Source organism: Dioscorea cayenensis, chromosome 16, assembly GCF_009730915.1.
Source record: "Dioscorea cayenensis subsp. rotundata cultivar TDr96_F1 chromosome 16, TDr96_F1_v2_PseudoChromosome.rev07_lg8_w22 25.fasta, whole genome shotgun sequence".
Classification (NCBI taxonomy): Eukaryota; Viridiplantae; Streptophyta; class Magnoliopsida; order Dioscoreales; family Dioscoreaceae; genus Dioscorea; species Dioscorea cayenensis.
The window spans coordinates 4,591,213-4,607,513 of NC_052486.1; the positions used below are offsets into that span (position 1 = coordinate 4,591,213).

At 37.7% G+C, this 16,301-nt stretch overlaps 1 protein-coding gene across 1 annotated transcript; it reads right to left on the minus strand.

The window, feature by feature from the left end:
• Positions 1-10,507: 10,507 nt before the first annotated feature.
• On the minus strand, positions 10,508-14,890 carry LOC120278451. The gene is made up of 2 exons (XM_039285245.1): positions 14,751-14,890; positions 10,508-11,294 (listed from the first exon to the last, which is right to left on the minus strand). The coding sequence occupies exons 1-2, from the start codon at positions 14,888-14,890 to the stop codon at positions 10,508-10,510; spliced, it is 927 nt and encodes a 308-aa protein (XP_039141179.1).
• Between the last annotated feature and the right edge of the window lie 1,411 nt (positions 14,891-16,301).

The following is a 16,301-nucleotide window of genomic DNA, read 5'->3' on the forward strand; positions in this document are numbered from 1 at the left end:
CCCAGGAGGCAATTTAGTGGAGCCTTTTACTTGCTTTTTTTCTCAACTCACGTCTTCGACTTTTCCATTTCGAAAGTCGTCTCGAAGTTGTCTCTACGCGAAGCCTCTCGTAATTGGCATTTCATCGACTTTTTCCCTTTCCACCGGGTATCTCGAAGGAGAAGTCCCCCGCATGAACTAGTTGGCATTTCATCGGCTTTGAAAATCTAAGGTATTGAGTATGGTTTTATGTTAAGCTGTTACATTACTAAAGAAAGATTTTTTTCGGTTTTTGTTTTTGTGCTCCTGCTTTTTTGTTGGAAGATATTGAAATCTGCAGTGGGATTTCTCATTTGAGGGTTTTGTTAGTGTCTGAGGGAGATTTCTCGGCTAGGGTTTTGTTTTGTTTTGCATTTTCAGTATGTATACACTCATCGAAATAGTTTTTTCGATTGTTATGATTTGTGTAATATTTATAATGTACATTTCCCCTTTCGTTTGATATGGTTGCGATTTCTAAAGGAGGTTGACGTTTAGAAATGAGATGTTCAGCTTAAAATTTGTTGTCTCTGTTTAAGTATTCTCGTCTCGTTTAAAAAAACATGGGTCTCTGTTTAACATTTTATATCATCATGTTTAATAAGCGAGAGTTTACTCGCTTTAAAACCTTATATTTCCGCTTAAACTTTTGTCATCTGCGTATTGAATGTGTTGTTATTATCAGGAGCTTGTGATTATGGCGGTCAACCTAGTTAATGGGCGATGCTATTTGACAGCGGTTGTGGAGACCTTAGTCGAATTGAAAGATAACATGACCCCTCGACTATGGGAGATTATTCGAAGGACACGTCTTGCTGCTCATTTCGAGCTGGAAGCTATATACCGAGGGCCCTTCTTGATTCTCTTTTGCAGAGATGCGATGGTCGCACGATAAATTCGAGGATCGGGGAAAGCTGCTGAGTTTGCACCTCGAGATGTGGCCCTCGTTCTTGGTCTCGCGTTGCGATGGCGACGCAGGTGGTCTTTCGAAGAAGAAAACCGGGTCGCGTCGAAGGGCGGTATCTATCAGAAGACCCTACGAGAGCATCGAGACTCCGTTAAGAAGCACTTTGAGTGCAACTTGTTCGACGAGAGGGAGAAGAAGATAATTTTGTCAAACTCGATGGTGTACCTCATGGGGACAGTCCTCTTCCCAAATACATCATGCTCGGTTCGAGTCGGATGCGTTGATTACGTCGATGATCTACCGACCGTGGGGGCGAGCGCACGTGGCGCAGCGACGCATAGTGGCTTATGGAGGATATTCCACAGCGACCGCTCGAGTCGCAAGATAGATCTTGCGGGAAGAAGACGACACGAGAGTACGTCAAGGGTTGCTCGGTCGCGCTTAACGTCCGGTTTTACGGTGGCCGGAGCGGGGAAGAAAGTCCGTTTGGCGAAGATCCCAAGGATCTTTCGTGCTACGGTGAAAGTACTTACAGGAAGCAAGCGGCGGTGAGAAACGAGCTTGTCGTCGCTCGATGGAAAAGAGGTAATAAATCATGGACGATGTTTAACATAAGTCTTTAATGTTTAAACATTTTATTTAGCGTTTAACTTTAGTATTTACCGCTTAAAACTTATTACATACTTGGTTTTAAATATTTTTGTTCTCCGTTTAATTATATTCTATAACGTTTAAATATATAAACGATCTGTTTAAATATAGTTTTTATAGTTTAAAAATGAATGATTTTCATTTGAAATTGTTTTGGTTTACATATGTTAGTTTCGAGATGGTTCGCGAATCTTTCGAAGAAGAAATATTTGTTGGGGCCAACCGAGCGGATGGATGCCATTGCTCCGAACCACTTGCTCGAGGCGGGGATGAGAGGCGGCACTCTCATCGTCGTGCTGCTGGGACGTCGTTCTCTACTTCCGACCCCACCACGCCGCACGCATTCCTCGGCCAGGAGAAGTCCTCCCCTACCCCGCGATTGCAACAACCCCCTACCACGATAGCGATGTCCCCCGATTGTGGCGGCCCTCGACCGCAGGTGAGCGCCCTCCAGGCAGTGGCGGCCACCGTGACATTAGGCGAAGATGTCACCGCAACTCTTCTTGAGCGTGCGGAGATATTGATGATCGAGGTTTCCTCGGCTTGTCGCTGTGTTGAAGGGGCTGGAAGGGACGTTCACAATGGCCGTGCGCCATCCTCGAAAGAATGAAGCACCCGGGACGAACGAGGCGTCGGAATGTGATCGACGACGACATCATCGGGAAAAGGTCGTTTCCAAAGCGGCCACATTCGAAGAGACTTGCGAAAAGAGGGAGAACAATCTGCCTCTGTCTCCATGCCGTGACGATGAAACAATAGCAACACCATCGGTCGATCTTTGTTGTTGAGAAGGACATTGTAGATGATGTGGCCGTTCTGCATTGTTGAGAAGGTCGTTGACTCTCTTCTCGATGAAATCCTCGACCGGTGGGCAAACCGGCTGCGAGATGCGGCATCAAAGATGGACACAATCCACGAAGATCGAGAACAAGTTAAGGGTGTGTCTCGAATGATGCTTTGTTGTCATGGCCACGGTTGAGAAGATCGTCGAATCCGTTCGTGAGTAGCCGTGGTAGTGGCCCGACGACTGCATGACCAGCGGGGACACAATCCCACCACAACAAGAACCATGTAAGGATGTCTGCGGTTGATCGCTGTGCCGTCGTCCCGCGTTGAAGCGGGCACACAATCCCACAGACAAGAACAACCATGTAAGGATGTGTGCGCAGTTGATGTTGTCGCCATCGTCCCCGCATCGAAGGAAGATCTGTCTTTGAAGACCCCGACCGAAAGCAGCGAGAGAGATGATCGAGGCCAATCAAAAATTGGACGGGACGGCTCGAAAAGCTTTTATTCGAAGAAGAAGAAATGGGTTGGCCTAAGTCGTCTTAACAAATCTGAGCGAGGAGTTGATGAGGATCTTCCTCAGTCGCTCTATGGACGGGTAAGTGTAAAGTTTTTATGATATTGTTTTAAAGGTTTTATTATAGTGTTTAACTATTACCTAATAGTGTTTAATACCTTTATGTTATCATTTAATTTTTCTACTTAACGTTTAATTATATATAATATCATGTAACAATTGATAATATCATTTAAATATTTACAATATGGTCTTATTATATATGTTATCGTTTAACCTCAGCACTGTCATGTGGAAGAATAGACGTCGACACCGACTACACGCGACAAATTATACACGCTCGCTGAGGGAATGAGATGGTCATCGATGATGTGATGGGACGCTTTCGTATGCATAATACAAAAAGTCGGCGAGCAAAGAGCCATATCCTTACAAGAAGCGGCTCCATCACCGGACAGCTTGCTATGCTGCTTTATGTCAAAAGCAGGACGTAGCGCGATGACGCACATTATGGCTATGATCGGGGATCTTTGTCGCACAAGAAACGCATGAAGTTCAAATTGTCATCCTCCCGATAATCATGAATGGCCACTTCCATGCTCGTACGTCCGGACAATGATAAACAAGAATACGGGCATTATTCTTCATGTCACGGGTATCGATAAGGACGCGTTGGACATGGTAAGTTCTTTAATTATGTCCGATTAATATCTGTTTTGGTATTTAAATCGGTATTCTAATCTCGACTTACATATCTCGACAGTGGAATCTATTCGACATTTGTGTCGATATGGAGTTCATGAGTCGGCGGCAACGAAAAGTACCCACTGTGCTGCGACATAGAAACCCCGCGCCAAAAACAAGGAAGCGTCGATTGCGCGCCGACTCGTCATGCGGTTTATCGAGCAATTACTTTGGGGTGAGAAGTTACGGCTACCGCAAAGCGGGACGTTCTTTACCTCGGGATTAAGGTATGTTACCCGCATACTTAAGGAGGGAGGCGGTAGGCGTCCATGACAAAGGGGGGTCGTCACAAGCGGGTTAAATTTTGTTTTTGAAGAACATGTCCTGTATATCTGAATGTCAATTTTGTTTTCGAATGTAAATCTGGACAAATTCAATTCATTGTTTTTGTATTCAAAGAGCATGGTTTGTATATCTTAATGTAAATTTTGTTTGTTTTGAATTGTAAAGCTGGTTAAATTCCATTCAGTTTCATTTCATTGTTTAATTTACGTTCTAATTGTGTACATTTCACTTTCATTGTTTAAATATACTATATATCGTTTAAACATCGGGTTGAAATGTTTCAAATTACTGATGTATCCGTTTAAAAATAACAATGTCTCTGCTTTAAAAACATTCAATTCGTTGTAAAGAGTAAGAGTTTAAATATAGAAAGTTGCCCATCAATACACTAATGTTTCCCGTACATCGTCGGCTTATTCCTACAATGCCTGAGTCGTGACAGTTTCATTACTGAGATCTACGATTGTGGCCGGATCCATGGCGTGGTACATGATGTAACTTCGCTGGACATCAAGCGCTTTGCGACTCGATCCTCTTTCGTCTAGGCCGCCCGGTGCGCCTTCTCGTCGCAGGCGGTCATAAGCGAAGCTCACGATTTCGTCTGAAGGCGCATCGTGCGTCGGGTATGAGAATATAGCTTCCTTATGCGCCCGGTTTGTAATTGTCGTGCGGTGAAAGTACAGCTAATAAATCGATGTGCGTTGGTGTATCCATGCGCATTATTCTGCGCATAGCGTGTTTTGCACGGGATACCATAAACTTGCCACCGCCGACATGAACAAGTTCGATGGCGAGATCCACGGAGTTCTTCTGCTGGTCGATCACTTGCAGCGATCATCGACCTGACGACCAACACGAAGATTTCCGGTCGTCCTCGACAATGATCTCTACCTTGCGAATGTATATACGGGCATAAATGGGTCTCCCATTTGTTCGCTTGTTCACGCCCGGGTTACATAACATCGCATCAACTTGAACACTGGCAAATAAGGTTAAACAAAGGCGAGTGATGGTTAAATAATTCAGTAAACATGGTTAAACATTATTGTAAATATTTAAGCGAAAGAATTAATATTTAAAAAGTCGGAAAAGTTTAATTAAACAAAAGATTGAGAATGTTTAAAAGGGTAACTACTAAATGTTAAGTGTAAACCAACATTCATGAACCTTTTAGAGTCGACCATTTTAAATCACCGGTAAATAGCGAGCTTCCTTGATCCAAGCATTGAGCGACTCAGCGACATTTGAATACATCTCACCCCAACGATCACCTCCGAGCAGGATAATTCGACCAATGTGCCATATCCGATTTGTTAATCAACCCGATGATGAGCTTGGGTGATGTGGCTGCGATTCATTCACGGTATCGTCGAAATCTTTAGCCGTGGATGCCTGCGCAATGCGGAAGCATATAGACCCAGACACTCCTCCCTCAATGCCTTCCCAAGTCTAACATTGGGCTTTCATAAAATTGGCCTCCAAATGTCGAAGACGGTATGCGTGTGGCGAAGAAGGGAAGACTCGTCAATTGCGCTCACTCAGGCCCTTGGACTCGTCTCAGAAGCGAAGGTAATTATCTCATGATAATCTCCATCCTCGTATAAGGCATCGCCTAACTTAGATATGAACCAAGTCCGATTGGCGTCGGGTCTGGGTTGATCGATTATCTATAGAAGGCGATGGAAAAACCATTATTTCCATCTTTCCTGTGGCGCCGATGAGTGTACCAGATATTTTTCCAAGGAGGTGGGTACCATCGAGAAAGCAATGACCGCAAGCCCTCTTGAATCCCTGATACACTACCCGAAAGAAAAGAATACGCGTTTAAAAGCGATCACCGTCTCTTTCCACGATCGCAGCTGCAGGTTGTCTCGACCACCTTATCCACATACCAAAGCAAACAATCGTGGTACGGAGATGTCCTGTCTGAGTCGAGGACCACCCGGGCATGCTCTTTTCCCAACCAAGCACGCTTGTATGGTATGTGGACACCATGTTCCCGCAACGTGTCATCCCGAATGTCGATGGCCTTGCATACGAGGGACGGTCCCCTGAGCTACGAATCACTCGCTGCGCTAACCCATTTTTGGGCGCTTTTCTGGATCGCGACAGAACCTATGCCACCACCGCAAGTGTGTGGCGGGTTGATTGTCTTAATTCGAAAGTATTTTTGTTATACTCTTTTTGATGCGTAGAAGGCGCTGATATGACCATCGGCGAGCATTCCACGATGCATCAGATGTTTTTCGTTCTTTATAAATTTGAAGTCAAAATTCCTTTTGATTGCATGATTTCGAAAGTACATCCACTGAAATGTTCGACACTCAGTCAAAAGCGTTGTCCAATATCCAACGAAAGCACTTAGAATGATCGACGAGGAAGGAAGGCATCCCATGCAGTCGGGTCAGCCATGGGAATGAGCTGGAGCACTCAGCGAATCCGAATTCACCTTGACACTTGACGGTCGAATGAAAGATCAATATGTTAGCGGAGAATATAATGTTTAAGTGATAATGACAATATTTAAAGCGTTAAATTAAATACCCTAGCGATTAACTAATAGCGAAAGCGACTAGTCTAAGATTTTAACTAGTGACGGACATATTTAAACACTAATGACCCCGGACAAGCGGAGCAATTAAAAGAGAAGGAACTTCGACGAGTAAAACTCGTTTTCATTAGGATTCGGCAATGGCACATTTTACGTCTCGGACGACAAGATCAACTCACAGACACATTTGAAGATGGAGTCTGCATGGCGTCCATCTGGAAGTCGACATCGTTTTCTATTGGGCAATGACCGTTTTATATCCATCGGTGTGATGAACTTAACCACGACGATAGAAACTTGAGGACCCCATCGGCTCACAGATCTCATTAACACCAACTCCCAAGAAGTCGAGCAGTGAACATTAGCACTCTTCCCTCACGTTGAATCTAGCAATACCACAAAAACTCTCCATAATATATCGGGACGAAACCGAAATCGTGCAAAACCCGAAATGAAATGAAGAACAAAAATAAGCCGAAGAAGAGAGTAGAAGAAGAAGAAGAAGATGTAAACAACAAGCAGCAGTCGGATAGGCAAACAAAAAGTGCATATATATATATTACTGTCGCGATGAAGACAAAAAAGTGCATAGAGGTTAGACTAGACGTGATTTGATTGGGCGGTATTTTTCCCTCCATCCCAAGGGCAAAAAAGTAAAAATATATGTCACTGTCGCGATGAAGACATATTATCATCAGCTCGACATGAGTATCTCTGTTTAAGCGTACGAGTATTTTTATGTTTAAACGGATAGATATAGTGTTTAACATAGCGATTACGGTTTAAATAAAAGTCTATATCATGTAAATAATACGTAAAACCATTTTAAATAAAGTTATTTAACTGTTTAAAATATATGTTATTGTTTAAATTGAATGCTTTCACTGACATCGCGTTGAAGATGGGTACCTCCTGGGTCACTGTTTAAACATCTTTACGTATTTTCTTAAACACCGTTGTCATTGTTTAAAGAGTAACTAGAGTATTGTTTAACTTTTTCTATTGTTTACACCGTTGTCATTGTTTAAAGAGTAACTTTTTCTTAAACACCGTTGTCACTGTTTAAACATATTTACATATTTTCTATTATTTATAATGACGTTCTTTTGTTTCCCACATTGTTTTTACTAGGTCTCTGTTTAAATTTCAGAAGTTCACATTCAAATAAGCTTGTTTCGTTTTATTTATAAAAAGATTTCAACATTTACAACATTTACAACATCCTCTCGGACTTTTGATCACTCACGACTCGACCCTGAGTATAGCTGAAACAAGTGTCTGACACTCGAATGCTCCGGCCGGTTGCGTAACATGCGCGTCAACTTGAACTCGCGACAGTACTGACATTAAAAAGGTTAAACAAACACATTCATGAAAACGACTATTAATCAATGTGTCATCGTCGGACTTAAGCGAAGATCCTGATAGTTAAACACGAGCGTAATGGTTGTGCATCGGCGTAATGTTCTTAAAGCGGTAATGAAAAGTCTCGAGTGATAAATATCAACCTCGTCTTTAAAGGATGTTTCCGATCTCCCTCCTCTAGAGAATCCTCCTGCAATCGCGAAATACGTGAAAAACTTTTCTTTTCTTACCCAAGTCGAAATGCTCGACTAATTGCTTGCCGTCATCCACCGTCGAAGAATCCTCGCATTCGAGGCGATTATGAGAGCATTTTCGACTGAAAGCGAAAAAGATAGTTTAACTTGTTAGCGTGATCATGCTAAATGATTCTCAAGATAAGGGAAGAAGGTTCACGAAACATCCTTTCGAGATAAATGAGTTGTCCATGGGAAGAGGAGGGGCGAGGAGGAGGAGGAGGGAGGAGGATGATGAGGACGCGAGGAGTGGTTGTCCATGGGGAGGGTTCTTCCGGTTATTTATGGTGTGAATTCCACGAGCGGTGACTCTTCATATCCGAGAAAAAAAGTTAAACGCCACGAGTGGCCGGCATTGGCTCGATGAGCAGCGAACGGGTGTTCGGATATTTATATGCTAGTCGCATAAGAATTAATGACGGCATTAATTCTTATGCGCACGGATACTCATAACCTTGCCACCGCCCGTGCCACCGCCGACAATTCGGATCAAAGCGAAAAAAAGATCTCCGTTTTTAGCGAGAGACTTTGATAATTTACACGTTAATATTAATAGTTATACATGTAAAGATAATGTTAAAGCGGATATGGCAAGTATTAAAGCGGATATGACAATTATTAAACATATTAGTAATATATTTAAAGCGGATAATAGCAAATAGTTAAACATTATTTAAACAATAGTTCTTCTCGTTTGTAATACAACTTTACAACCATAAGCGAGAAGACGACAATGGCACATCTGTGTGCCTCGACAATAAAAATCGACTACAGCTCATTTGAAGATGAAGTGCACTTGACCAATCCGATGGAAATCAATTTCATTTTCTTTTTGAGAAACCGATTTATAAATTTCGGGTATGATAATGAGGAGAACAACAAGATGTAATGCAACTCCTTGGCATTGTCTATCAGAAACCAAGCAGAAAGCCCTTCAAAAGGTTGAACATGATGTTATTTGGCGCTTTCCTTTCCCACCATTTTCAAGGCCAAAAATGGGATTTCACAACATGGACCCATTTGAAGTGAACGGTAGGGGGTAAAAGAGAAGTTAAACACTAACGGAAGGGCTGTCCGGGGTGTGTAAAAGTAGGAGGGGGTTTTTGGGAAGTTTTGAAAATTACGATGGGTGAACAGTAATTTTCCCTTAAATTTACCTTTTTTAAATTTTTTTTTTAGACTAATATGGAATTCATTAAAAGAATTAATGCATCATAAATAAAATCAAGTAAATACAACTCCCACACAACAGAGAGTCTGGCATAGAAACAGACATCTCGTAATGAAATGGGCAGCCTGATTCACAGATCTCTTAACATGTACAAATGACAATAAGGGAATATCAACTTTAAATTGTCGACAATCATTTACTAGTAAACCTAAATGAGAGGGGAAGGATGACTTATCATTTATCCATCTCAAAGCTTCTTGGAAACTCAACGCTCCGGCAATGAAAGGATCATTGATGCTTGGAACATATTTGTAACCTGTTGTAATCACCACACCCTTCTCATCTCTGAGTATCCAGCCTATACTTGCCCGTTTCTCGGTGCTAAAAATCACTGCATCTATGTTTCAATTTAACCCAACCTCGATCAACTTTGCACCACATAATTTGTTGTGCTTAAGTAGGAGAGTCGACGGCAGCAATTAGAGATTGTTGTTTGTCTTGAGCACTTTTCCATTGCTGTCAATATTGGGAAACATGATGAAGCATTCTACAAGCTGGTTGAAATCTGTCATTCCAAACAATATTATTTCAATTGTTCCAAAAACCCCAACAAATTGTAGAGATGAATGCACAATTATCCCTAGATTACCTAAGGAAATTCATGTCTAGCCAATCTTGAAATGTAGAAGCCATACCCCCTTATATAGCCAATTGAAGACTGAGGCCGCACCTCTTTTGTAAAAAGGCACTCCACAAAAATATGGATCACATATTCAGAGGCATCACCACAGACGGGCACACATGAGAAACATCAACATTCTTTTGAAGAAGAGAGTCTCTAGTTGTGAGGCAATTATGAACTGTACGCCATATAAGATTCTTCGTTTTGGGTGGAATTTGTAATCGCCGCATTGTCTTCCAAGAAAAGGTAGGAGTAGAAGGGCGAGTAGAGCTATGGATATTGTATAGTGCTTTGTACACACTTTTGATAGTGCAAATTCCTTTGCAATCATGAAGCCAAATCCAAGCATCCCCAATATTGTTCATGCTTAGAGGGATTTGTTGGATGTGAAGCTGATCCTCGTCATTAAATATTATGCAAATAAGATAGACATTCCAAGCACCAATTTCCATAAGGATAAGGGTATCCACAGTCAAATGCTCTAGGCCTTGTATAAGAGGAGTAGAAACATACGGATGGATTGGGTTTGGCAGCCATTGTTCGGTCCAGATGTTTATATCTTTCCCATCCCCAACTTGTCTACATCAGCCTTTTTTTTTAGTAAGTCTTTCGTAGCAAAAATGCTTCGTCAAACGAAGCTAGGGTTATTCCCAAGATCTGCATCAAGAAAGATCCATAAGGGAAATAGTGAGCTTTGAAAACTCTAGATGTTAGAGAGTTTGAAACAGGTAAGAACCTCCAACCTTGCTGCCCAAGCATAGCTAAATTAAAATCCCTCAATCGCCTAAAACCTAGCCCACCACAATCTCGACGGACACATAAAGGGCTCCATTGCATCCAATTAATTCCACCATTATCATTACTCTTTGAACCCCACCAAAAGGAATTCATCATCTTCTCCAAAGCATCACACAAGTTAAGAGGAATAAAATAAACACTCATAACATATGCAGGGATTGCTTGTGCTACTGTTTTGAGTAATATCTCTTTCCCTGCTTGAGATAGAATTTTCTTATTCCATCCTTGAAGCCATCTCCCAATCTTGTCCCTAATAAAAGAAAAGACCATCTTCTTATTTTTCCCAATAAAAGAAGGTAGTCCCAGGTAATGATCTTGAGATTCCACTTGAGATACACTCAACTTGTTGGCTAAAGAGTTTCTTATTGCCACATTAACATTTGCACTGAACATAAATGTAGATTTTCTCATATTGATTGATTGCCTGGAAGCCTGTGCATACTGATGGAGAACATGAAGGATGCAATCTGTTTTGTTATCCATAGCATTGAAAAAGAGGTAGCAATCATTGGCGAATAAGAGGTTGGTTACACTTGAGGCTCCCCGAGCCACTCTACAACCATGAAGGAGACCATAAGCCTCTTTCCTACCAATAAGAGCAATCAAACCCTCTGCGACAAGAAGAAATAGGTATGGAGATAGTGGATCTCCCCGTCGTAATCCACGAGCATAACATAATTATCAAATCAATCCATATAGGAGATGCATAACATAATTCACATATAATTCACATAGGAGATGCATAACATAATCAGATCAATCCACCTAGAATGGAAACCCATGTGATGCATAACCATCTTCAAATCTGCTACTCAATTTTGTCATATGCCTTGTTGATATCTACTTTCAAAGTAGCATAACCTACCTTGTCTTTTCCTCTTTAAGAAATGCAAGATCTCAGCCGCCACTAAGATGTTATAAGATATTAGATGATTTGAAACAAAAGCAGCCTGAGTGGTGAGATAATTGAGGGGAGAAAAGCCTTTAGTCTATTTGCCAATATTTTTGAGAGAATTTTGTAAATGACATTTATATCTATTTTTAATCCTTTTAATGCGGTATTGATTTTATTTAAAAAAAACTGTAACAAATATCTTGAGTGGATACTGTATTATGGTCATTTTTCATTGTGAGAATTAAATTTCAATTTATATTATTTTGATCACTTAACTTTAACTTGTGTTCATCATGAGGGTATCACGAGAATTTTTGGGGAGAATTTGATGATATCCATGCCATTAACATCAGTTCACCCCTCAATCTACATATGCAGACATGAAAAGTCATTATAGAGGCCCATGTGCCCGCTCTTATTGACACGCCATATACCACGCTATCCAGACGGAACTGGTCAATAAGAATAGCACGTGGCTTTCCTTGATGATGTGGCATATCTACATATGCAATTGAAGCGTGAATTGGTATTGAAATGACAAATCCAGCATATTTGTTATTAAATTCTTCCCGAAATCCCCTCGATGTCTCTTCGGTGAACACAAATCAAAGTTAGATGACCAAAATAATATAAATTGAAGTTCGATAATCAAAATAAAAAGTCATTACACACTCAAAAAATTTACCCATTATTTAATGTTGTTTTTGACACCATAAATAAGTTGTCACACATACTTATACCTCAATCATGCATTATGAGAGAGTCAGATATCTTAACTATTCGAGTATTACGACCCATTAGTTCATGTTGAGAGTAACAAATTTTAGAGGTGTTTGAATTCTAGGATAGAATGGAAATTATTTTTTAGGGGGTGTTTGTTTATCAGCCATGGAAGAGGTGTCATTCCAAAATTCATGCACACCCTTGTTTGAGTGTGCCTCAATGGTATTGGAGGAGGCATTGGGGGAATGAATCAATTTGTTCTGATGGAGAATTCACCTCTTTCAAAAACCAAAGGATTGCTCATTCCTGACATATAAAATGAATAACTATTTTACCTTTATTCTTTTTCATCAACCATCACATGTTTTATATTATTTATCTATATTTAATATTTTATTTAAATTTTAAAGGAATTGATTAAACTAATATATTTATTTATTCAAAATATTTTTAAAAATAAAATTAGTTATTTATTATAACTAATTAATAGCTAATTAATAATATTAACAAAGATTTAGAGATTAGCAAGTAGTATCACGTGTGAGATATTAAAGTAAAATATTAATTTCTAATAATTAATTAATTTAAATTATTTAATATTTTAGAAAATAATTACACTTAAAACAATTCATTATGTATATAATATTCATTTGTATAAAAAGGCATAAGATTTATTTGTTATATTTTATGTGTTTTAATTATCGTAACTAAATTAATTATTGTGTTTTAATTATTAGAGCCTAAATTCTAACACCAATGCCGATTAAGAACCCCGTTATTAAAAAAAACCTAAATTCTAACCCCGATGCTTGGACGTTATTAAAAAAAGAAAAATCCAAAAAAAAACCTAAACATAACTTAAATATATTATTTACTTAATTTATATTAATTAAATCAATAAATTATTAAATTTAGATATTATTTTAAATATTTAATTATATTAATTAAAATTAATAATGATATTTATAATAATTAAATATTTAAAAAAATATAATCAAAATGTGAGATTTGGTGATTTATTAAAGTTAATAATTTATTTATAATAATTTATTTATTTTAATATTTAAATATTTTAAAAAATATAATTGTCACAATTCATTACTATATATATATAATAATAATAATAATATTCATTTGCATAATAGATAGAATAGTCATTTTATCATATTTTTCTTTTTTTCACTTTTCAATAAACTTACTTTTCAATAAACTATCTCTCCAATCCTTTCAACCAAATATAATTTTCATTCTTATTGCTTTTCTAATCTCCCTCACTGTCATTATTCTTTCACTCCTTTTCCATTCCACTATTTGCAACTAAACGACCCTTTAAGTTGGGTATACCTTTGAATGAGAATAGATGTTGGGGCTAATCATTCCTTTCAACTAAGGAATTCTCGTTCGGTGAATGGAAGATGAAAACGATTTTTTTAATGGGAGTTTGTTATCAATTTTTTAATATTTTGGTGTGTAATTTCTATCATTGTGCAAGCTACTTTACCCAAAATTATGAAAATCACTATTTTATTTTATGTTTTTAATTTATTGAATTTCAGGATATAATGGAAATCATTATGGGTATAGGTGTGGGGTAATCATTCCTTTCAATTACGGAACTCCTGAGAATGGATGATGACATGATTTTTTAAAGGCTATATATTTGTTACAATTTTTTTTTATTGCTTTTGGTGTGCACTGTGTGCAAACTACTTTACCTAAAATTATGGAGAACACTATTTTAACTTTTTTTTTAATTAATTAGATTTATCTAAAAAAATAGTTTTGATTTGACATCATTTCCTCTAAATTTTTTTTATTTATTAATTAAAAATTTTCAAAACAAAAATTGATTGCCATTAAAACTAAACTCATTAGTCTTACATTAATGATTCTATACCAATCACTTTAATTTTCAAATACAGTATTTTCATTTACATATTATTTCATTATAATTTAAAATACAAAAATTTAATAACAGGGCAGGGTCTGCACCCGCATGGGTTGTATCCAACCCCATATAAACCTTGTTAATAGAGCTATATTTTTAAGCCTTGTTAACTATGGCCTTCCACTGAGAATGAATGAATGACAACACCTTCATGCATGCTTATTGAAAATGGCTTGAAAATTTCCATTAATCAAAGAAGAAGATGAAAAAAAGAAGAAAAACACAATCACTTTACATTTGTGGTTGCATGATATATATTTAGTATACTAGTACAACTATCAAGTATATAATGAAAACCTCAAATCATCAATCTTAAACATTGCACCACTCTTCTCACTAACTCCCTCTCATCGAAAGAACTCCAATATTATTATTCTTCACAATCGCCGGAGAAGAAGAAGAAGAAGCAAAAAGATTGTAATATCATTGATCTCGGCGATGGCCGGACCGGGTAAGAAATCTTATTATTGGAATACAAAACCTTGCCGGAACACAGCTTGCCATGCAAAGCACAACCACAATTCCGGTGATACGGCCGCCTTTCTATATCGGCATCAGAGAAGGCGATGCAACCTTCGAACACACACCGGAGAAGAGCTTCGACTCCGGTGGCCATTTACAAAAATTAATTTTCCTGTGCAATCACTTTCTTGAGCTCCAAATTCATTATTTCCCATTGCTCTATTCCTTTTTATAGCACACAAAAATGAATGCATAGTTTGATGAGAAAAACAAGGTTTTCTTTGACAAGAGACTTGTTTGAGTGAACAATGTAAAAAAAATGATGTTTTGTTTGGATGTTGAAAGAGTGGGGCGTTTTAATTTGGTGTTGTTTTAGTTTTGAAAGAAACGGGAGGAGTGGAGGACTTGATCAATGATTAATTAAAGTGATTAATAGAGTGTAGTGTTTGTGTGTGTTTTGTGAGTTAGGGTGTAAATCAAGAAGGATGATAGATAACCTAAAACCTTTTTAGGGGTTGTCGTTTTGGAATTGTAGGTAGGGTATAGGAATTTTAGGTTTGTCTTTTAGTTTGTGGTAATAAATAAAATTATAAAAAGAGAAAAGTGAACTCTTTTTTTTTTTTGGCCATAAAACGTTCATTAAACCTAGCACATTCACAAAATATTTTTTATTTTCAAAGTTTTTATCTTATATTCAAATAAAATTAAAATTATAAATTTATCTTTACTTTATTGCCTCATCGCGTGTGTCTACATACACCTATAACAGAGAAAGGATAACCTCCTGAATTCACATTGATGCCAATAAGCTCACATCCCGTTTCACCCTGCATTTTTCACTACTCCATCTACTCCATCTAAAAGGTATTTTTAGTATTCTATTAAAATATTAAACGTACAAAACCCAATAAAAAAAATTCAAATGTTAAAAATTAAAAATAAATAAAAAATCGAAGAGAAAATATAATAAAAATGGAAATATATAGGGAAGATTTGATATTTTTCACTAAATAAAAATTTATAAAAGAAGTATATATTTTAAAATTCAATTTCCTGTACTATATGTTTGGTATAAAATACAACTTAATTTCTTTGAATAAATTAGACAATAATCCAAATATAACTTGCAAAAGTGTTTTGTTAAATAATAAAATCACATATTTTTTAGAATTTACTATCATGTAGTTTTATCTCTTGTACAAGTTAGAATTTTTAGTTGGGATAGATTAGACATTTAGCTTTATAATAATGCAAACATTATATGGAAAATTAAAATTTTAGTGGTCAAGATAGTAAAGATAATAAAACTTGTGAGACTAAATCATTATTTATTCCAATTTGAGGGAGTATACAATAAATTTAACCATAAAAATTGTAATCTCTTTTTCCACTCACATTTTTTTATCTTCCGTTTCAACTTATTTTTATTGATTTTTTATTAAATAGTTTTTGTAACCACTCTTATAATATAATTTCAAAAAGGTTGCATCTCCTTGCACTTGTTATGTATATATATATATATATATATGCATAGACACACTTTAAAAGTATCCCCCACGCTTGTC

Coding starts and splice junctions, on each gene's coding strand:
- LOC120278451 (XM_039285245.1), bottom strand. CDS start 14,890: ATGGCCACCGGAGTCGAAGCTCTTCTCCGGTGTGTGTTCGAAGGTTGC. Junction 11,295..14,750: donor CTGTGTTCCGGCAAGGTTTT/GTATTCCAATAA, acceptor TCTTATTGGTAG/GAAAGAGGCTTATGGTCTCC.